We start from the raw sequence: 23,230 nt of genomic DNA, 5'->3' as shown, positions 1-23,230 counted from the left end.
TCAGATTTCACTGAATACCCCAAGCATTTCACCTTGTACACACCATGGACCACTTTTCATGCTCCCCGCCAGGTCCCTAAGCACTCTCCCCCAAGAAAGATCATTTTCTGTCAATTCAGCTCAGTTGTGTAAGTACCCTTCCTAGGTCTGCTGGAGACACTTGGAAGGCCCTTCCATGGAAACAGGAATGTGTGCATAGCTGTGGGGGCACACAATCCTGTTTCCTCTCCTTCACCTAAGATGACCCTTCCAGACCCAATCCCCCTGGGGGGAGGCGGTAGCCTGACCCTGAGTAAATAAAGAGCATGCATGCACCTGGGTCAGTCAGTATTTCTCAGATTTTGGCGCACTTAAGCGCCCAAGCCCTTACTGCTCAGAGTGCAGTCCTGGGACGGCACCACCAGGAGCACCCGGGAAGCTTGTTAGAACTGTCGAACCTCACTGTGACGAACAGAAGGCAACAAGGGCCTGGATATAGGTGTGTGCATAGGCGATGTGCACGAATGAATGAGCACAGGGTAGAGAAAAGTAAGGTTTAATGATCGTATACAAAAATGTGATCCGAGTACACCAAGTTACCTTCCCTTGGGCATAGGCACGGCTAGGTCCGCCCGCTCTGGGCCGCAGCAAACAGTGCAGAGGCCCTTCCCGGAGCTCCCGGGTTATCTCCAGGCGCACACCTCGCCGCAACAGGGTGGCCTCGCCCCGGGACGACGGCCTCCCCCCTCGCCAGAGAGTCCTCCTCTCCAAATCTCCGTTCAGCCCCCGGCCCTCCAGGAAGGGCCCGAGGTGAAGAGCCCTCTCTCGCGGCCCAGTCCCTCTCTGGAGGCCCGACCGGCGGCGCGGGCAATCTTTGCCCGGGCGAGTCCTTGAAATCTATATTTAGTGCACGCCACCCCTCCCCCCACAGCTGGGAGGCGGGCGGGCCGGAGGGGTGTGTGGGGAGAGCCCCGCCCCGCCAGGCGGTGTGTCGTGTGGGTTTGGGGCCCGCGCGGCTTGCGCGCCCTCCGCCTTTGCGTTCCTGCCCCCGCGGCCGGGCTGCTGCCCCTGCGCCCCTCGCCCCGCCGGGCGTCGCGGGCCAACATGGGCCAGGAAGAGGAGCTGCTGAGGATCGCCAAAAAGCTTGAGAAGATGGTGGCCAGGAAGAACACGGTGAGGCTGCAGAGTTTGGGCCATAACCCCCGCCCCCCCCGGGAGGCGCGGCGCGTGCGAGCCCGGAGTCCCGGGGGCGCGTGCTGGCTGGGCGCCCGGGAGGCGCGTGCGGGACTCAGGCACCCGAGCGAGGCGCGGCTGGTGCAGGGCTCGCTGCCCCTTGGGGGCTGCTGGGCACCTCGGGGTGGGCGTGTGCATGGCGCAGGGCGCCGGCTGGGGGTTCGACGGGATCATGCGTGCCCGGAGTAGATGAGGCTCGTGCACGTCCCTCAGGACAAATAGAGTTCAGGGGCCCCGGGACAGCTAGTGCAGGGCCCGGAAAAGCGAGTGAAGAGACCGGACCTGGGAAAGGACTTCTGGAGTCCCGGGACACACGGCGTGTGCAAAGCCAGGGGAGTGGCGACGACGGCGGAGCTGGGGAGAGGCGGCCGGAGGGGGACTATGGGGGGCGATGCCAAAGTCCTGGGTGGTGCGAGAAGGGGCAGAGAAGCCTGACCTGATGAGGAGTGCTGATCCGCGTCTACCCCACACCCCGGGAGTGGATCTGGAGGACAGGAGGGAAGGGCCCCAGGTCCCGCGACCCCACAGCTTTGGGGCGCCAGAAGCTGTTCTGTTGCAACTTTCCTTTCCCTTGGCGGCGGGGTGCGGCCCCGGGCGGGCGGGCGGGGGCCGAACAGGTGCCGGGCAGCCGCAGCGCCCTCCGGGCCCGCGGGGTGGGGGAAGGGGAGAGCTGGAGGCCTAGGCGGGGCGGGGCGGAGAGCGCCACCCGGAGGGGGAATCAGGGCCGACGGCCTACCTGCGGGGATCTGAGCGCTCAATGCGAAGAGCCCAGAGCTCAGACTGCCTTGAAGTTAATGTTTGATCTTCCCCGTGATCTTTGCCTCACCTCGGCTGCTGCCCGGTTGCCTGGCCAGAACAAACTTGGCCTTGAGACCAGGAGGGCCTGGGCATATCCGGAGAGGGGAAAGAAGGGAGGATAACTCCACCCTGTCCCAGGGCCCTCCTCCTCCCGCCATCCAGGCCACGTGCTGGAGGAAGACCTGTCTCTCCAGCACATTCTGAGACCCTAGCAGTCTGGGAAAGGGATGGCCCCTAAGGGTGGGTTCAGAGCAGGAACGAGGGAAGGGTCACTGGAGCCGCGGAGTGTCAGATAGTCTGGAGTAGACATGGGCAGTAATGAGTTGGTGTCCTAATAGAAGAGCTAGAGCCCACCAGTTTCTTCATCTATAAGGAGGTGAGATTACCCACACCCGGGGATGGAATGTCACTGGAGTTTTGTCTCTGTTGGAAGTGGTGAGGGTAGAAGAGATGTAAACCTCAGGGGCTGGTGCTTGGTAAGAGTTAGAGAATGACACTCGCTTTTGCACAGATCAACCACCGATTTCTGCAGAGTACTGGGAGCCTGTTACCCGTACACTCCCACCCACTGCCCACCCCCATCCCAGGACCCTCCCAAATCTGTGAATCTGAGCCTCAAGTCACTGGGAGCTTTCCCAACTGGGGATGGCTGAGCCCAGTCTACCTCTTCTGGGCCAATCCCACATCGCAGCCCTGCCCCTTGTTGACCCCAGGCTTGGGCCAGGAGATTCCACTGGGCCTCTGGATGAAGGGGTGAGTGGGGGGAGTGAGGAGGCTAGGAGGCCTGAGGAAAGGCAGCTTGGTTGGGAGTAGAGCTCTAGAGCTCTGGCCGAGGACAAAGGACCTGCCCTGGCCTCCCTCTCACTCGTTTTGTGGCCCCCAGCCCACCATTCTACTTGCCCTCTCTGGGCCTCGATTTCCTCTTCTGTGAAATGGAAAGAGGGAATTGTGTCCCTCAGGGATAGATTCCTGTGGAAGTACCCAGAGCTCCCTCCAGGAGGGATGCACAGTGGCCGTGCAGTGAAGAGCCAGTCTGCAGCCACGTCTGCACCTCGGCTCTTGGCAGCGTCTGGGTGGGCACAGAGCTCTGGCCTGTGGCCGAGAAAGGTGGGGCTCACTCTGGGAGTGAAAATGGCCCGCCCAGTGGTGGTTAGGGAGAGGGACTCACTTCCTGTAATGAGACGGATCCTCCACGTTGCAGCTCAGGCTCAGGGTTCATTGCCAATGACTGAAGTCCCAGCATCTTAGGGCTTTGGTCAGATGCTGTGAGCATACAACCAACCGGAACAGCATTAGACATGCAGCCAGACACCAACAGTCACAGCTACACAAACACAAAATTACACACGACAAACATAGCTGCACACACACACACAGCTGCACACAATAGCTAAACAAGCAATCACAAATGTAACTCCTTGGAACACATGGCTCCTGACACTGACATGGCAGACACACTGCCATTCATATTGACAGAAAGATGCACAAAGACAGGTACACACCTGCATGCACACAACACAGCTATGCCCAGACATGCAAAGCTACAAACTTAGCGAACAGCCATACATATTCGGAGAAGTTATAACACAGGCAATATCCCACAACCACAAATAGACGCACTGTGCTTTGAACTACATACACACAGCTCTGCACCTGGAGCAGAGGTACTGCTGGCTATGCATCTACATTCCCAGCCGGGTATACATACACGGACACATAGCTGGCAACACTTGCACAAGGCTTTGTGAGCCTAGCTACAACTGGGGCTCGGGGCTGTTCTTCTCCAAAATTATCCAGTTATACAGTTTGATAAACAGAGACACACCCAGTGGCGACCTGGAACAGGCTGAACATTCATTGTTGAATTTCCCAAGAAATTTTAAGTACAGCCATTATTTAAAAAATTAAGTCATATGCTTACAATTAAATATATTAAAAATGAAGGTAATAAATAGTCCAAAAGCATCACTTTGTAATTATTTTACTACATTTTGCTCTCATCTGTGGTCTGGAGGTTGTTTCTACTCCATCAATATGGTGGAAGTCCTATATAATGGTATGGTCCTGCACATCTCTTCCCAGTGCCTCCTTCAGTTCGGTAACGGCATGTTGGTAGCTTGAAATTGGTCACAGGGGGAGTATCTACACCACGGAAATGGGCTAACACTACAGATCAGGGCTTTTTCCCCTTGAGAACAGGCTGCTAAACATGGACCAACGTGCCATTGCACTTCGCCACGTTGCTGATCCAACACTGTACATGTCTAGATAGCCCTGTGTCCATACCTACACAGTTGTGAAGTACTTGGAGCCCGAAAGGCTGAGCTTGAATGCCAGCACAGTGTCTTGTAACTTTGGGCAAATTATCTAACCTCTCTGTTTCTTGGCTTCCTCTTCTGTGAAAATGGGATCATAATTCTGTAGAACTGAGGAGAGTAATAGTATCTGCCTCAGAGATTAAATGAAATAATGCACTTAGTCAAATACTTAGAACAGTGCCCAGCACAGAGGAAGCGTTTAATTAATGGTATACCCAGAGTTGTGTGCCCACAAGCTTACATACACACAGTTCCACAGGTCACATCTCTGAAAACATACCATGAACTCAAATTCTACAGCAGGCTGTGGGCTGACAGAGGGTCGCCCTTGGGATGTGGTCCAGGAAGCCTGGCAGGCCTGGGGTTGGGAGCTGGCACCACGCAAGGCAAGGGGCACACAGGACACAGTCAGCTGGTGCTCGTGAGGAACTGATCTCAGGATAGGAGGCCGGGCTGGCTTCTAGGAAGCGGGTGGGAAGAAGAAAAAGTCCGAAATGGGTCAGGGGTTGTTCAGGCCTGGCAGCCAGCAGATTTGCAAAGCTGTCTCCTTTCTTTCCCTCCCATCCTCCCTCCCACCCTCGGCTTTCTGCTTTATTCATTCACTCAGGAAGCACTGAGCTGTGTGCTGAACCCTGAAGTCTAAGAGAGTAAAGCTGTTTGTCTACACAAAGGCTTTCCTATGAATGCTCCTAGCAGCTTTATTTGTAGTGGCCCAGAATTGAAAACTACCCAAAAGGCCCATCAGCAGGTGAATGGAGACACAAACGGTGGTATATCCATGCAGGGGAAAACAACTCGGCCATCAGTCATAAAAAGGAACTGTTGATCTATGCAGTAGGATGGAGGCATCTCAGAATAATTACACTGAGTAAAAGAAGTCAGACAAAAAAAGTTCCACCGCAGTGCTCTTTATATAAAATCTTAAAAATGCAAGCTAGTCTATAGCAACTAAAAAGCAGAATAGGGTGGACTGGGTCTGGGGTTTGGGATGCAGGGAGGGAGGGATTATAAAGGGGCACAAGGAGACTTGTGGGAAGGATGGCTATGTTCTCATCTTGGTTGTGATGGTGTTTCATGGGTGAACACATAGTCAAAGCTCATCAAGTTGTAGCCTGCAATATGTGCAGTTTATTGTAAATCAATTATACCTCAGTAAAGCCGTAAAAAAAAAAAAAGCCATGATCCTCACCCTGCAGAAACTCACAGTTGGGAAGTGAGGGGAGGAGGACACAGACACAAAAGCAGTAGCAAGAAGCCGTTAGAGGAAGAGAAGGGGAAGGAGGGAGCATGCCCAGTAGAAGGAACAGCAGAATCAGTGGCCGCGGGCAGAGTGAGTGATCAGGGCTCAGAGGTGCTTGAGTGCAGCTGGGTGGAGGGAGGTGCAGTTACAGAGCTGGTCTGGGGCAGAATCGTTTCCCTCTCTCCCCTTGTCCCCTGCCTGTCCTTCGACCACTTGTCTGCCCGTGTCCTGTAGCTGGAACAGTCTCCTCCCTTGCCTCCTTCCCCCTCTTGCCCACCAAGAGCGCACAATGGTCAGAGGGGCCCCGGGGCAGAACCTCCTGACCCAGTCCTCACCTTGTGGCCTCCCACAGGAAGGGGCCCTTGACCTTCTGAAGAAGCTGAACAGCTGTCAGATGTCCATCCAGCTACTCCAGGTGGGGTGGAGTGCCTGTGGGGGCTGGGGGAAGAGACCCGGGGAAGGCAAAGACCCTGGATGGGGTCCGGGAGGGATTTTGGAGGGGAGGCAGGCGGAGGGGATGTTTGTGCTCTGAGGTTGGGGACTGAAGCCTTAGATGGGAGCAGGGCACCGTCCAAGCACAAGGGTTCTCTGGTTCTGGGAGAAAGGCTGATTTGCTTTCTTTGAACACCCCAGTTCCCAAGGCCCTCAGTCTATGGGATCCAAGAAGCCAGTGATCCAGGGACAGGGAAAAGCCCCCTCATTTTTTTATCCTCCCTGGGTTGCCCATGTAGCCCCCAAATTTAGCTGACGTTCTTGGCCCTGAGAAATGTAGCACAGCTCAAGCTGTGTAGTAGCCAGCGCTGTCTTAAGCTGAAACTTGAGCTCAAAGACACCAGGCGGTGGGTATGGGGAGGAGTTCTCAGCATCAGCCAAGCCTGCCTGCCTCCTCAGGTTCCCCAAAGCTGCAGTTATGCAGCTGCACTGGGCCTCACAGGCGCTGCAGGTCAGGGCCTCAGTTATAGTATCACGGTTATCACCTCAGCTACAGAGCAGGCCTGGGGCTCTGGAGAGACTGGGGCTGGTGGTTAAAGTGGGGCAGGTCTTGCCAATTAGGGCAATTAATCTGTGACCATTCCCAGACCAGCCCCTAACCCTCTCCTTTGCAGACAACCAGGATTGGAGTTGCTGTTAATGGGGTCCGCAAGCACTGCTCAGACAAGGAAGTGGTGTCCTTGGCCAAAGTCCTCATCAAGAACTGGAAACGGCTGCTGGGTGAGTGGGGGCAAGGTGGGCGTGGGCCATGTTTTTCTCCCAGCACCTGGTATGGGAGCATGCCTACCTCACAGCAGGCACTCAGTGTATGTTTGTTGACTGACTTAATAAATGACAGGTGGGGAGTGCCAGTGTTAGTCTACACAAGTGTGAGATTTGTAGATGTGTGAGCCTATGTATGGATGTATTTCTGTGTGCATGTGGGTATATATAGCACATGTCTATATGTATACATTTGTATGATGATATGTGCATAGTATGTGTACAGATGTCTTTCTGTCCCCCTGTGTAAGCACGGACGTGCACATATAGGTGCATAGTCATCTGTGTATAAATGTGTATCTGTGTGGGTGCATGTGTTTTGGGTGGGTGTACAGCTGTACCTGTCCCTCCCCTTTGCTCCTTCCTCTCCAAAGTCGTGCTGCGTTCTGAGACTGAGCTGAACTGAGGAACAATGCCACCTTTTTGTTTTCAGACTCCCCTGGGCCCCCCAGAGGAGAAAAGGGAGAAGAAAGAGAAAAAGCAAAGAAGGAAAAAGGGCTTGACTGTTCCGACTGGAAGCCAGAGGCAGGCCTTTCTCCACCAAGGAAAAAACAAGAAGAGCCAAAAGACAGGTATTTTTTTCTGGGATGGAGAGAAGGGGGCCGATGCTTGTCATACCTTCTGCCAGCAGCTCTGTTTATGTAACTTCATTTAATCCTCACGGCCTGGGAAGGTGGTTACTGCTACTGTTAGATCTCCTCCAGTGCTCTCTGGGCATCTGCTTTGGCTCAACCAGACAGACTCATAGACCCAAATAGGCCATGCCTGACACTGGCTTCTCCTAGACGGATGCAGGGACAACCTTAGGCATTTCTCATCAGGAAGAATTCTCATGGCCGACCACGCAGGAGCCAGAGAATTCTCTGACCCAACCAGGTGACAGCCCAGGTGCAGAGAAAAGAGACCACATCGGATGGGAACCTCCTGACTTAGGAGCCCCATGTCCTAAATCTCATGGTAGCCCCAGAGAAAAAGCTCCCAGGATCCCAGAAAGGGCAATGACCAGTTAGAGGATTCACTGCCCTCGAGGCAGCCCGAGAGCTGTGGTTTTCCACTACTTTTTCATAGTTCATTCAGAGCCCTTCCTCTCTAGACATAATTTACCAATCAGGGCTTATTTGCACCTTGAGCAATGGTGCCTAGTAACACAAACGACACTCCACCTTTATCAGGATCCCAGGTTAATGGGACCAGGGACTTGAACATAGAGAAGAGAAAGTGTTCTGTTAGCTCTTTATTCAAAAGTCCTGTTTAGCGATGAGGAAGCTGAAGGCTGGGGAACAGGAACCTTCCCAAGAAAAGGCAGCTGTTACGTGCCGGAGAGGGATTCTAATCTTTGTCAGATCCCTAGACTCTGTTGAGAGGAACAGAGCAGCTGCCCGTGCCCATTCCCCCTTGCCCAGCCCAGGAACAACCCCCAGAATCGCATGACTTTCAAGCAGACCCGAAGTGCCTTATCCATAATGACAGACAAAAGCCTTCATGGATGTATAAATAAGTCCTCCCTGTTCCCTGCATGACTACCAGATCACTTAATTCCTTGGGTGAGGCATCTTCATTTGTTCATCTAATAGATAAGGGGGTGGTATTAGGTAATACTGGTATTATCTGATGGTGCCACATAATACCAGGTAATGCAGGTAATACCACCTGTGATATATCAACATTTTTAATGTATATACTTTTTGACCCAGTATATCTACTATAAAGAATTTATTTTAAGGAATTAATCAAATTAAAGCATAAAGATTATATGTTCTGTGCGTGACATTTTTCTACTGGCATTTCTGAAACATTTTCAACTTCTGGACCTTTTTTTAAATGAATGTTTATTATAATCCTGAAAGTCAAGTGTTCTGCAGAAAACACTTTAGGAAATGATGCTGTAAGAGCAATGATTCTTGACAGAGGGAGATATTCCTCTGCCACACTCCTCCCATTTTTGGTTGTGAGGCAGGGATCCTTAATATCCTTTGGTGCACAGAGTAGTCCCACACATTAAAGGGCCATTTATTATGTTCACATGTCATTAGGGCCCCCATGGAGAGGAGAGGTGCTACCAGATAGAGGAATGTTTAATGACATGAGAAAATTTTCATGAAGTATTAGGAAAAGCTGTGTATAATATATATAGTACCATCCTGTTTCCACTTTTTGTTAAAGTGGATTTTATGTGTATGCATAGGAAAAAAGACAAGAAGTATATACATCAGGATGGTAATAGTGATTTACTTCTGGGTGGTAGGATTGCGAGAGTTTTTTTCTTCCCTTTGTAAATTTCTGTCCAATTTTTTAATAACAAATATGTACTAGTTTTGAAATAGGAAAAAATAATGAAACTCTTAATATATATATAATTCTGTATGATTGTAATGAAGAGCTTCACATCCTATATTATACAATAAATTTTTAAAATCTGTATTGTTGGTTTTTTTTTTAACAATGATTCTGTGTTGCTTTTGAAATTGGAACAAATAATCACACTTTAAAAAATAAACAAATGAGAGTGATAAAAATCTGTTGTAAAAATAATGGGAAATACAGAAAAGTAGGGGAAAAAATCACCCACATTCCCACCACCCAAAGACAATCACTTTTTATATTTTAGTATGTGGTTTTTCTTTGTATTCTCTCTGGCTTGTTTTCTATAGTTATTACCAATTTTGTAGTCTGTTTTGTTTTTTAAATTGAAGTATTGTTAACATAATATTATAACAGTTTCAGGTATACAACGTAGTGATTTACATACACTACAAAATGCTACCACGAAAAGTGTAGTTATCATCTGTCACCATACCACATTATTATAGTATTATTATATTACTAGGTTACCAGGTTATATTATTATATTTGCCTGTTGTACCTTTCATCCCCATGACTTATTTGTTTTATAACTGAAGCTTCTATCTCTTAATCCCCTTCACCAATTTACCCCATTCCCTTATAGTCTGGTTTCTAAAATGCAGTATTTGTCAAATGGTTATATAACCTTTTCTGTGTTTTGTTCCTTTCGTTCTCCTCACTTTGCAATTATATCCTGCTTGGAGAAGATCCTAATTGGCATTTAACTTTTCACATAGTGCGTTTTGTTTTCACAAATGAGTTAACAGGTTGGTTGGCAGGGATCCCCTGAGCCTCTACACCATGCCCAGCGCAGAGTTAACACCATATTTCTGGGCCCAACTGTGCCAGTGTGTCCCCTGTGGACATTCGTGCTCCGGCTGGGATGGCCACATCCGAAGCACCTGTTTGTTTCTGAGCACCTTGACAAATGAAGGACCAGGATGGGGAGGGCTCTTGTGAGATGAAGTTGGAAGCCTAGAGACTGGACTGCTGAGAGAGGAGAGCAAATTAGATATGGGCTGATCTGTGCAATAAGGAGTGTAGATGTCTGGTAGTGATGACAGCCTGAACACATGTGTTTCCTTTTGCCCTTGTCCCAAATCCTACTGAATGATGAGTTGAAGGAATTTCTTTTAAAAGCCTACAGGGACAACGGGATGGGAAGGGAGACAGTTGGAAAGCAGAAAGTCAATGTCTGGGCTGAAATGGATCATTTTCACCCCGAGACTCAGTATTGTGGCCTGGAAAATGGGTATCATTATCTCAGTTCTTTCTTCTTAAAAATAAAATGTTTTATTTGTAATACAGTTTAATTATATTTATTGCTTTAACTATTATATATTACATTAATTTTATTATACAAGAAACTACTTGTTCATTGTAGAAAGTTTTAAAAATACACATAAGAAAATAAAAAAGTCATCCATTACCCTAGAGACAAACACATACATATATATCTATATATATAAAATCACATACATATAATTGTGCATATAAATATTTTTATATCCTTCTAGACTTTTTCCTATGCGTCATCACCACCCATAAATACTTATTGTATTAACAAAATGGAATTATACCCTATACACTATTTTGTAACCTTTTCACATACGTGTATTTATTTATTTCAACAGTAAGTCATGTTTAGTGTAAAACATTTAGAAAATTACACAAGAAGAAAACAGAAATAACCAGTTAATATTTTGCTCTATGCCTTTCTCATCTTTTAAGAACATACATTTGTACATTTATATTTTTCTTAATGAAATTAGAAGCATACTATACATACTGCTTTGTCAGCAGCATTTTACATTTAACAACATCTTGAACGTTTTCCCCAGAGGCTGAATTGTTAATGCTGGCTTACTTCTCACTGTCGGGGAGCTATGAAATGAAGCCATCACTGTGGCTGGGCAGAGCCTGCAGAGGTTGGCACCCCACCTTGCTGTAAGAGTCAAGTTGGCAGGGGTCCTATGCAGCTTGTTTGGTGAACTTCCTTTATATTCATCTTTCTAACTGATAATTCATTATCATCACTCATTATAAAATCACTATAACCAGGTTAGTGAAATTTAAAATAAAAACGAGAAATAATTGTCCACAGAGTGCCACTTGCAATGAATAGAACAGCTTTTATTTTTTCTTCTTCCCTCTCAGTCCTGATCAACTTACATAATTTTCCCATTCTTATAGGCAGAATGTACAAACTATTATCTCCCTGGTTATCTATCTCCCTGTTGCAGTCAACGCATTTTTTTCTTGCTGCTGAATTGTTTTCATAACAATCATTTGCAATAGCTGCAGAATATTTCTTGTTTGTTCTAAAAAGAACAGCAATGAGGAAGGGCTAGAAAATGGTGAGTCTTGGGGGCAGAGGTGCAAGTCTTCCCTCCTTTCTCCTGCTGCAAAAATTCCAGCTTTCTGCTCTGGTCTGCACCCGTCCATCTCCATGGGGCACGGAGGGAGGAACCCCCCCAGAGGAACTCGCAGGGCCCAGTGTAGAATCGGAGGGGCATGTGAAGGAGGGTCGCCCTTGCTGCTTCCCCCTGTGTTTAAGCTGGGGTGTGGGTCCATAGCTGGGTGGTCTGGCCCACAGGATAATTAGGGCTGGCCCCTGAAGCTGCCTCGCCCACTCTCTCCCAGACCCTCTGGAGGATGAGGTGGGAGCTGGAAATCCATCCAGGAACCCTGCACTATCTGGAAAACCAGAAATCAGGTGCCTGGGAGTAGGGAGCATCACACTGAGTACTTCTTTGTGCTGGGAACCACTGTAAGGACATAATCGATCTAATGTCTTCTTCCCAGCCAGCCCCGAGAGTTAGGTGCTCTTCTCCCCATTGGATAGGTGAGGAGGGACCGATGCTCAGAGAAGATGACCTGTGCAGGGGCAGGGCTGGGATGGCAACTCGTGTCATCGCCTCCCTTTTTAGAATGATCAGTGTTACAGATGTTTGTATGCATGTAGAAATGGATCTAAAAGAAAAGACATTAAACTTAATAGCATTACCTCTGGGGAGGTTTCTTTTACCACTTCTTTTAGTTTTCATATTCCTGTACTCTTTGACTTTACAACATTCAGCAATAAATATTTCTAGAGCACCTGCTGCATGCCAGGCACTATTCTATTCGCTTGGGATAAGTCAGTGAACTTATTGGATTGGGTGTCCCAGAGGCAGATTCCGAGACATGGCTTCAAGGGCAAGGGGTTTATTTGGAAAGTGATTTCAGGAAATGCAGATGGATGAGTGAGGGGGTGAGAAAGGAAAGGAATGAAGCCAGCATAGGGTGTGTTAGTGGGCAGGTTACTGGGTGAGTGGCCAGGACTTCAATCCTGTCGCCCTGGGGAATCCTGCTAGCAGTGGAGAACACACCTCAGGTTGACCCACTTGAGGGCCAAGGAAGCTGGGGTATTTATCCACCAATCCCCAGGTGTCTGGTGGAGAGCTGCTCCTGGGGTCATTAACTCCGAGCCCACCTGCCCGCTGGTGCTGGCCGCATGGGGAACTCCCTCAGGCAGAGGCCCCGGGGAGCTGGCAGGAGGAAGCCCTTGGGTCTTGGTGCCCTGGGAGGGTGAGTGCCCAAGGGAACACGGGCCCAGCACAGACAGCATGCACCGCAGTGAACAAACCCCGCCGAACTCTGCTCTTCCTGAATTTAAGGGGAACTGGTCAGACAATATATATAATATTATATATACTTATATACAGTGGAATTAAAAGGAGAGCTAGGGGGAGAGCTGGGGAGTGGGGATGGTTTACAATTTCCAAACAAGTTAGGTTTATGAAACCAATGAAAAATGGAAAATGCAATATACGTCAATGGAAAGAATGTAGCTACATGCGTTTTAGAAAATGGGAACACAAATTTCACCTCTAATCCCATTACCCTAAAACAGCCATGGTTAGCATTTGGGTGTACTTTCTTTCAATCTTCAATTTCTTCTTCCTAGGCATTGATTTTCTTGCATTACTTCAGGCCCAGTATACATCTACTTTTGCACCCTGCTTTTTCACTTGCCATTTTAACATAGCTCTTCTATCTCCAAGGCCCTTGTTCTTCTCCTCTTTTCCCCCTAGGGTGCCTGCAGGGAAGGCGGAAGCTGATCTTTCCTGGTGCCTCCTGAGAACAGGCAATCTTCCCGGACTCTAGCTAGCCAAGGCCTGCCTGACAGCAGGGAGGAGAAGGGCCTGCTGAGAATTAGTTAGGAATAGTTAGTAACACATGACATGCCACATGTAACAAGTCTGGCACATTTTAGGTTTCCCTCCCATGTACTGCGTCATCTGATGGAGGGTAGGTGGGGGTGATGAGCCAGCACCGCCCCGAGTTGCAGCTGTGGCCCAGGTGAGCTCCATCATCCACAGCCCAGCAGGCTGGGCCCCAGATGCTTTCTCCCTCGTCCCTCATCTCTCTAGATCAGTACTGCTGCTAGCCTACAAGGGAGTCTCATCTCCAATTTCTCTTCTTTCAGGAGAGATTCTGTGGACTCCAAGTCTTCAGCCACCTCCTCTCCAAAAAGGCCATCGATGGAAAGGTAAAGGACGCCTTGGACTTCCCCGTTCCAGAGGTCCTGTCCAGCACGTGTGCCTCTCTCTGCTTTCATGCAGGAAGCCCAAGGCAGGGACGAGGAGGAAAATTCATACCTTATGTTGTCTCCAAACTCTAGGACCCACACAGTAAGACTGAGTCACAGGTATGCCTCCTTCACTGGGGTGGCTGACCAGTCCCTGTCACCCCATCGCTGTCTGGGGAACATTCTCAGGTCAAGTTGAACCCAGTAGGATAGGGGGTCTTGAGAGCCTATACTTGGAGTGGAATCTTCAGGTTTGGGCTAAACTGGTTAGGATCTTTATCCTGAATAGTGTAAATCATCAACTCATATATGCATCAAATATTTTTTGAGGGCCTACTTTGTACCAAGAACCATTCTAAGTACCAAAGATACCGCAGTGAACAGAAGAGGCAAAAATCCTTGCAGTTATTCTAATAGCGGGAGACAGACGACATGTAAGTTGTGCAGTGGTTTAGAAGGTGACAGGTGCTATGGAAAACACAGAGCTGAGTGGGGGGTCTGCGAAGGATGGTCCCTGGGGGTCAGGAGAGCCCTCTTTGGGCAAAAATTTGAAAGAGATGAGGGAATTAGCCATACAGATATTGGAGTCATTCTAAACCAAGGATCCTGAGGTGGGAGGGTGCCTGGCAGGGTCAAGGGTGGTGAGGCAGCCAGTGGGGCTGCAGCAAGGGGGCGAGGGGGATGCGTTGGGCATATTGGAACTGGAGGCACTGGAGGGCATTAGGTGTGGGCATTATCAGGATCCCTCTGGTTGCTGTGCCAAGAATGGATTGCTGGGGCCGAGGGCAGAAGCAGAGAGACCAGCCGGGAGGCTGTTTCAGTAGTGTTGACAAGATATGTTGGTGGCTTGGATCAGGGTGGCAGCAGTGGAGGTGGGGAGAAGTGTGGACTCAGGTACCCTTGGAAGGGAGAGCTGACAGGATCTCCTGACAGACTGGATGAGAAGTCAGGATGACTCCAAGACTTCTCTCTTGAGCCTCTCCAGGATGGAGTGGCCTCTAACTGGGGGGGGGAAGGCTGGGTGTAAGTCAGGCTGTGGTAAGAGATCAAGAGTGCAGGTTTAGGTATGTTGGATTTGACGAGTGTACTAGTCATTCAGGTGGAGAGATTGAATAAGCAGTTAAGTTATACCAGGCTGGAATTCAGGAAAGAAGTCTGGGCTGGAAATATAAATTTCAGAATCAATCGCATGTACCTAGCATTTGAAGCCACAAACTTAGGAGAGATTGTGGTTAAAGAAGTGAGTGTGAATTGTGGTCCAGGAGGGAGGTCAGTGGTCAGAGCAGGAGAAACAGCCAGAAAGTGGCTTAGCAGTGGATCAAGGCAAATGATCAGGATCCAGAGGCCATACTGGATGCTGGGGCAACCAGGTGGGACAGCAAGGGTGTTGGCTTCTAGGAGAGTCTGTGTAGTAGATACACAGTTATTTCAGGCCTATTGTACTGTAAGACTACCACTGGAAGAAGAGAACACACACAAAAAATAAGTTGGTTAGGGCTTTACAAAGACCTGGGATGTGACAGGGCTGCTGAGTTGCCCAGTGCCAACGTGGCAGCAGTGTGCCAGCTCCAGCTGGTGAGAGAACACTCTCTGGACTGCTGCTTAGATGGGGGTCTGAGCCTGTATCCTCCCTCTGAGGAGAGGTCTGGGGTCAGTTAGCAGAGTCTGCCATGAGTGAGGCCTAGGAGCGGAAACTCCAGTGTCATCCTGGTTCTACACCGGTGGTTCTCAACAGAGCATTTTTGGTTGTCACTATGATTTGGGGGTATCTCAGTCAGTTTGGGCAGTTATAAACAAAATATGGACTAACTGGGTGGCTTAAACAATAAACATTTATCTTTCATGGTTCTGGAGGCTGGAAAGTGCAAAATAAGGTACAAGCCAATTGAGTTCCTGGTGAAGGGCCTCTTCCTGGCCTACAGATGGCCACTGTCTCCCTGTGTCTGCACATAACAGAGAGGGTGTGTGTGTGTGTGTGTGTGTGTGTGTGTGTGTGTGTGCAAGTGCACTCTGGTCTCTCTTGCACTTCTTATAAGGATGATATTCCCACCATGGGGCCCTGCCTTCATCTAAACCTAATTACCTTTCAAAGGCCTCACCTCCAAAGGGGCTGGAGCTTCTGGGGGTTGGGCTTCAACAGGTGTATTCGGGGGTTGGGGAACCACAAACATGCAGCCTGTAATGGGAGAGGGGAGGAGCACTATGGCATTTAGCAGGCAGGGGCCAGAGGTGCTAAGTGTCCTGGAAAGGACATGCATGCATAATGAAAGATTGTCCTATTCCCAGATGAAACACTGGCCACTAATCTAGTTCCGAGTCTGATGTTATAATAAAAACATTCAACATTTGTGTGAGGATTTACACCTTCATACTCCTCTCCTGACTTTGCCTTCTGGCCTGGAAGTCTCCTGGCTCCCTCCCATAATACATTCTTTCGCTGAAGGTCAGTCAAGCAGAATACATTTGTCCTTCCAGCCGTGTGCCATTTCCTGCTGGCTCAGTATTGGGGGTGGGGAACCCAAAGGAACCGAAGCAAGTCTTGGAGATTCACTTTATCTACTATCCAGACTGTTTCCTGAGCTCTCTACCTCTCTATTTTATCTCTCCCATTCACCCATTCATCCATTCATCCATCCATGCATTCATTCATTCACTCATTCAGGGATCACATTTGTTAAGCATCTCCTTGCAAATTCAACATCCTCCAGGGGTCAGGGGCATGTGTACACACTGCAGACATGGCAAGCCACCTGTCTAAAGGATGCACCCACGACCCAGTCCCAGCTGGTTATTGCTTTATGGAATTGCAGACCCAGAGTGCCGTGTCTCCCAATTTGTTAAAGAAAGCTGGACATGTAGATTTTCATGTGAAACTCCCAATTTTAAACATTGGCAATGTACTCATGTTTTTTCTAAGACACAACAGGGCAAAAAAACCCGCATTTGTAGCCCACCAGTTAGGAAACCATCTCTCAGTGTGAGCAAAGATTTAAACTCGTGATCTCTGGCTTCATACAGCTAGTGTAGAGGCAAACACCAAAATACTTAGTTTTTGAAAGTATAACACACAGTGGGAACATAGGAAGAGTGTCTCAAGATAATGTGCGAAGTCAAAGGAGACTTTATGGAAGAGAGTATTTGTGCTGAGAACTGAAAAATGAATAGAAGTTTGCCTGGTAGACAAGCCAAGAGAGGGCGTCCCAGGAGTGGGAATGGCACATGCAACTGTGTGGTAGTATCAGTGAGCATTGCTCTGGGAACTGTAACTGGAGCAACAGGGAACAGATCACAAAGGGCACTGCTGTGACAGGAGAGAAGGTTACACTCTATCAGCTGTCCTTAGGACCCAGCTGTCAGAACTGGTTGACTTGTTTTTACCAAGCACTCACTCATGCTTGGCTATGCAGTAACTGAGTTGTCCTCCAGGTGGCGCTTAGGAGCAGCAAGCCGGGCCTCCAGGTGCCTCTGCTCTGACCTCGGCCGAGGGGAGTATTTTCAAAGGGTTGGACGATGTCAGACCCCTGGCTGGTGCGGGCGCTGGCACATCGGGGTTGCAGAAGCAAGCTGTTGATAAATCCAACCCCTTACCCCTCCTCTGCCAGTGATGTCCTCTCTGAAATTTGTTGCAGTTGCTAATTGTGTGCATTGAAAGCAAAATGAACGTGGCTGCCCGAAATGCCACCCAGACACGAATTCCAGCCAGCCAGCTAGCAACTAGCCAAGAGGAGGGACCAGGGTTTGGGAATGCCCTGACAGAAGGTGGGGAAATAATGCAGCAAGCAGCCTAGCTTAGCCCGGGGACGGGGACTCTGGAAAACTCTCTGCTTTTCAGAGACACAGTGAGATGTGCTGAAAAGAATTTGAAAGGCAGGCACACTGAGGTTTGTGGTCTGACCCTGCCATTTGCTAGTTGAATGACCTTGGCAAGTCATTTAAGCTCTGTGAGCCTCAGCCATTGATCTGTAAAATGGGGATAATCATGATCCTTTTTCAAGGTCATTGTGAGGATTAATGATATAATGAAATGCTCAGCCCTGTTCCCAACCCATATAAATGCTCAATAAATACATAATTCTTAGTAATAATACACTTAATGTGGTAATCCATGCAAATGGCCTAATACTTCATTACCAGATTTCTCTTAGGTGCTTTAATCCTCTCAACAACTCTATAAAGTGGATACTATTGTTATCCCCAGTTTACCTGTGAGAAAACTGAGACACCTAGAGGTTAAGATACTCACCCAAGGCCCCATAGCTGCAAAGTGGTGGTGTCGGGGCTTGCACCTAGGAATTTGGCTCTGGAACCTGAGTTCTTAATAAATATAACACCTCCGGGTAGGCATTCCCCAAATGAAAACTGTCGTGATTGTTGTTTGTCATTATGCCTCCTTCCAAGCAGCATTCTACAGGCTCCCTGCTGCCAGCTCCCTACAGGTGAGTCCTAGACATTGAGGATGTAGTGATGGGGCACACGGGTCAGTGAGGGGCGGCACCAGGGAGAATCTGAGGCTCCATCACAGTTATAGGAGATGGGTTGGCCCAGGCTGTGGGAACTGACAGATCTTGGCTCAGAGATAGATCTCCCAAGTCCAGGGAGTGGGGCCACTGGCCTTCCTAAGAGGACCTGCCTCCTGCCCAATTCAGCTCTGTCTAGACCCCCTGGGTGTGCCTGTCATCTCTTTGTGGCCAACTCCCTCAACTTATCCTATATCATTCAACAAAGATTCACCAAGTGCCACCTGGAGCACTGTTACAGGTGCTGGAAGACAGCCGATAGGGTCCCTATACTCTGGAACCTGTAATCTGGAGATGGAGGCAGACAATGTTTATAAACACATAAACAAGTTAATTATAGACTTGGATAAGTGCTATGAATGAAAGTAATCAGGTCATGTGCTAGAGTTACAGGGCAGGGACAGTCCCTTGTCTGGGGTGGTCAGGGAAGGACTCCCTGAGAATGTGATATTTGAGCCAAGGCTCAATGGATGGGAAGGGACCAGTCATAGGAAAACCTGGAGGAGGAAGAGGCTTCTGAGAAGAGGTACCAGCCAGTGCAAAGGCACTGTGGTGGGTGTGACAAGTGTGTTTAAGGAACAGAAAGAAGCAGGGCAGTGTGGGGGTTTCAATGAACTGTGAGGGGAGCGTGGCATGAGATTAGGCCAGAGGGGAGGCAGGGGCTAGATATGGAGGGGCTGGGAGTCCATGGGGAGGAGTTTGACCTTAGGCTGAAAATAATTGGAAGCCATTAGAGGGTCAGAAGCAGGGAAGTGATGAGATCAATTGTGAATTTTTGAAAGGATTCCCCAGGCTTCTAAGTGACAAATAGATTATAAAACGGGCAAGAGAATGTAGAGGGAGACCAACCTTAGGGATGCTGTGGCTGTGAAGATGAGAGGCCTGTGGCCTGGACTAGGGTTGCGTACAGGGAGATTCGTTTTGGTTGCAGGCAGCCTCTAGACTCTAGAGTTTATACCCTTCCCAGGTTTACCTCACCCACACCTTTCCCTCTAGCTGAAACCAGACTCCAGGAGCTTCCCATCCCTGTGCACCCCTGCCAGGCCACGCGATTGTCAGGCAGGGTTGTGTGGAATCCAGGATTAGTCAGTCTGGAATGGGGAGATTCAAACTGCATTAAAAAGAAAAAAAAAGCTAGGGAATTCCTTTGGATAAAATTTGGGGGAATCAAAATGTAAACCTTAATAAGAGCAGGCAGAGCCTTCCCTCTCCTACTCCCCCCACTACTGTGGCAGCACTTTCAAGGAACCCCAAAGCTCCAGAGAAAACAAAAGCCCCAGGGGTGCGAGAGTGTCTGTAGTGACAGAAGGGACCGAAATTCAGGCCAAACAGCAAGGGTGGGGAGAATAAGGAGATTGACGACAGAATCTACATGGAAGAGTGCTCAGCGGGATGTTGGATGGGATTCTCTCGTAACCCCAGATTTTTGACTCTGGGAAACCTGGCCTACTCAGTCAGCCCCACTCTCAGGCCCGAGGAGACTTTCGGAAGGCTAGCATCATCTTCCTGAAGGGAACAAGTGCATCCATAGCTCTAGAGCTGGTGCAGCTGCCCAGTCTGTGCACTGCACAACTCCAAGAAATAGCCCAGTGATCATGTGACTAGGACCCCCTGGGTGAGGAAACCAAGCAGCCCTTTGGGACCTTATACAAGGGCTCCCTGGAGTGGAGGAGGGGACCCTAATTTCTTCAACTCTGATGAATCAGATTTTCCTAGGAGGCATGAGGGCTGCTGGCAGATCCTGATGGGTTACTAAAAGGGAAGACTGGGAAGAGCCAAGAGATGAAGGTGGAGACATCTTGGCTACCTGGCCTTCCCCGCAAGATTAGTGCAGAAAACTCTCAGTAGTGCAGAAACAGCAGCATAAGGGAGCGAGCTGGACAATTATTACCCATCTTCTCATCTGTAAAATGGGGCAGTACATGGTAACAAATGGTGGCTTTTGTTATTACCATCCTTAAAAAGCCCCAGAATCTGTCCATATACTTTCCCTCCAGCTTCCTCACCCTCATGCTGTGGCTGCCCTGAGACCCTCAGTATTGCCCATGCAAAACATGGACTTCCACACTTCAGTGCTTTTATGCCAAGAATGCATTTTCCTGTCCACTCCTCTGGTGACCAACTCCTACTCCCTATCCCTTGCTGAATTTCTTGAACCAAATTGATGACCTGTCTGAGTGTTTCTTAAGCCCTGCGGTGAGGGCTGGCCTTGCGAACCGGGCTCGGGCCACCACCAGGACGCTGGAGGATGCCTCTCGTTACATTGCCTGCCCAGCACCCTCTTCAAGAGGACCCGAACGGACCAAAAACACTTGAAGTTGGAGCCTCAGCCTGGTTATTTTGGTCACGTGCATCAGCACTTCCTTCTTCTTTTTTTCTCCTTTTTTAGTGTGATATTTAGAATGAAATTATTGCCATTTTAACTTTTTCAGCATGAGAGAAAAGATATTTATCATTTCAAATGTATTATGATGTATCAAATATAAAAGACAGATCAGTTATCGCGTATTTCGGGTTTTGTGGCTATTCTTATTCATTGAACTTGCTCTGTAGATTTCATTATAGCAAAATATATATAACATAAAAATTACCCATTTTTATCATTTAAATATGAAGGAAGGATTAAATAATTCCCAGACAAGTAAAAGTTACCATTTGAACCATTTTTAAGTGTACATTTCAATAGTATTAACACATTTTTCACGCTGTTGTACAGCCATCTCACCATCCATCTTCAGAACTGAAACGCTGTCCATCCATCCCAAACTGAAACGCTGTCCCCATTAACAATAACTCTCCAGTTCCCCCAGCCCTGGGCAACCACCATTCTATTTTCTGCATCTATGATTTGATTCTCTAGGTATTTCATGTAAGTGGAGTTATACAATCTTTGTCCATTTGTATCTGGCTAATTTCATTATCATAATGTCTTCAAAGTTTGTCTATGTTGTAGCATATTTTAGGAGTTCATTCCTTTTTCAGGGCTGAATAATATTTCGTTGTATTATTTACCACATTTTGTTTTTCCATTCATCTACCAATAGAAACCCAATACTTGGATCACTTCCACTTTCTGCTGGCAGCTCCTTGGGAACAGGAAAGCAGGAAACCTGTCCGAGCCATCAGCACAGAGTGACCATTCATGATTGTCAAATGTTATGAAAACAACAACAAAGAAAGAGTTTCTCATTACCAAAGTAGATATGTTCTTCAGAGAAGATTTAGAAAATATGTATAAGCAAGTGAAGAACATTAAAATCTTCTGTAATCCCATCTCAAAGAGATAATTGCTGTTAACATAGCGTTATAGTCTGAGTGTTTGTGACCCGCCCCCAAATTTGTATGTTGAAACCCCAAACCCCAGTGTGAATCTATTTAGAAATAGAGCCTTTATGGAGGGAATTAGGTTAAATGAGGTTCTAAGGGTGGAACCCTGATTCGATAGTATCAGTGTCCTTAGAGGCAGAGACCACTGAGAGCTCCCTTGCTCCCTCTCTGCCACGTGAGGACAGAGCAGGGAGGTGGCTCTCTGCAAGGCATGAAGGGAGCTCTCGCCAGAAACCGAACTGACCAGCAACCTGACAGTGGGCTTCCTGGTCTCCTGACCTGTGAGAAATTTCTGTTGTTAAGTCACCCAATCTATGATATTTTGTTACAGTAGCCCGAGCGTGGCTTAGAGGAGGAAAAGACACCTGGTTGTCCTTCCAACAATCTGCATATATGTATATATATTTGTAGTTTTTTAAGCCCAAACCAAAATGGGATTATTCTTAGGCAGGGTATCATAGGAGCTAAGAGCATAAGTGTTGGAATCAGACAGATCTGGGTTCAAATCTCAGTGGTAGCTTTAGGCAGATCTTAGCAGTGTAACTCTGTTTTCTTATATTATCTGCAAATGAGGATGATAACAGTATGTACCTCCTAGGACTGCTGGGAGGATTTAATTAGAAAATGCTCCTAAACTGCCTGGCATGTGGTTAAAACAGCCCTCTTAACTGGTGGGAAATTCCATTTCACTAGACTGTAGGCTGCTTGAGGGAGGGAGCTTTTCTGACTTGTCTGCTTTCCCCCTTGCTCTTAGCGCCTGACCTGGAGACTGGGTGCCTAGTAAGCCTTTGTTGAATGAGTGAGAAAATGGTTTAATGCAAGCTTAGAGAAAGAGCAGCTAGCACGGTGCCTGATGGGTTGTCATATGCTCACTGGTGCTCTTGCATCGTTCTGTAACCGGCAGGGCCCTGTGGTCGGCTGAGGGCCTGGGTGTCGGTTCTGGTCCTGCCGGTTTCCAGATGTTTGACCTCAGTCAAATTATTTAATGCATCTATCTTTAAAATTCACTTTCAAATGTGAGACTAAAATGGGGATAAGAATAGCACCAACTGCATAGGGTTGTTCTGAGGATTAAATGAGATGATCCATGCCAAGTGCCCAAAATACCACCTACATCAGAGGGTTACTATGAGGATTAAAGGCAATTACCCAAGAACACACTAGAATAGCAATCAATAACTGCTTGGTTTGCTTAATATCAACATGTCTATTACTGATTGTCATCCTCAGATCAAACAGCAGCAGATCAAAAGCAGAGAGCCCCAAAACACCCAGCAGTCCCTCCACCCCCACCTTTGCCCCATCTGTCTGCCTCCTGGCGCCCTGCTATCTCACAGGGGACTCTGTCCGGGACAAGTGTGTGGAGATGCTCTCAGCAGCCTTGAAGGCGGATGGTGAGAGGGCCTGGGCAGGCGGCGGGTGGGGGGTGTGGGTAAGGGAAAGACTCCCAAGGTCAGATGAGATGCGTGCTTCTCAGCACCACAGGGGTTTTGCAGGATGCTGTAGTCCCTTGCACAAGCAGGCTTCATGGCCAAGGTCATGTCTGGCTGATGTTTGTGTTTCCTGGATCTCTTTTAGATGACTACAAGGACTATGGAGTCAACTGTGACAAGATGGCATCAGAAATTGAAGATCATATCCTTGAGCT

The 23,230-nt window shown here is 48.3% G+C and overlaps 1 protein-coding gene across 2 annotated transcripts in view; it reads left to right on the top strand.

Moving 5' to 3' along the window:
• Positions 1 to 540: 540 nt before the first annotated feature.
• Positions 541 to 23,230, top strand: part of TCEA3 (transcription elongation factor A3) — a 42,010-nt gene continuing 19,320 nt past the window's right edge. The window contains exons 1-7 of one of the 2 annotated variants that reach the window (XM_057499837.1): positions 541 to 1,152; positions 5,921 to 5,983; positions 6,675 to 6,795; positions 7,256 to 7,394; positions 13,637 to 13,699; positions 22,813 to 22,976; positions 23,161 to 23,222. In XM_057499837.1, the coding sequence (XP_057355820.1) occupies positions 1,084 to 1,152; positions 5,921 to 5,983; positions 6,675 to 6,795; positions 7,256 to 7,394; positions 13,637 to 13,699; positions 22,813 to 22,976; positions 23,161 to 23,222 (681 nt within the window). In that variant the 5' untranslated portion in view covers positions 541 to 1,083. The remainder of the gene's footprint in view (positions 1,153 to 5,920; positions 5,984 to 6,674; positions 6,796 to 7,255; positions 7,395 to 13,636; positions 13,700 to 22,812; positions 22,977 to 23,160; positions 23,223 to 23,230) is intronic. The other variant, XM_057499838.1, reaches the window with a different exon arrangement.

This window comes from Manis pentadactyla, chromosome 4 (assembly GCF_030020395.1).
Source record: "Manis pentadactyla isolate mManPen7 chromosome 4, mManPen7.hap1, whole genome shotgun sequence".
Lineage (NCBI taxonomy): Eukaryota > Metazoa > Chordata > Mammalia > Pholidota > Manidae > Manis > Manis pentadactyla.
This window is presented reverse-complemented; position numbering and strand designations above follow the sequence as displayed.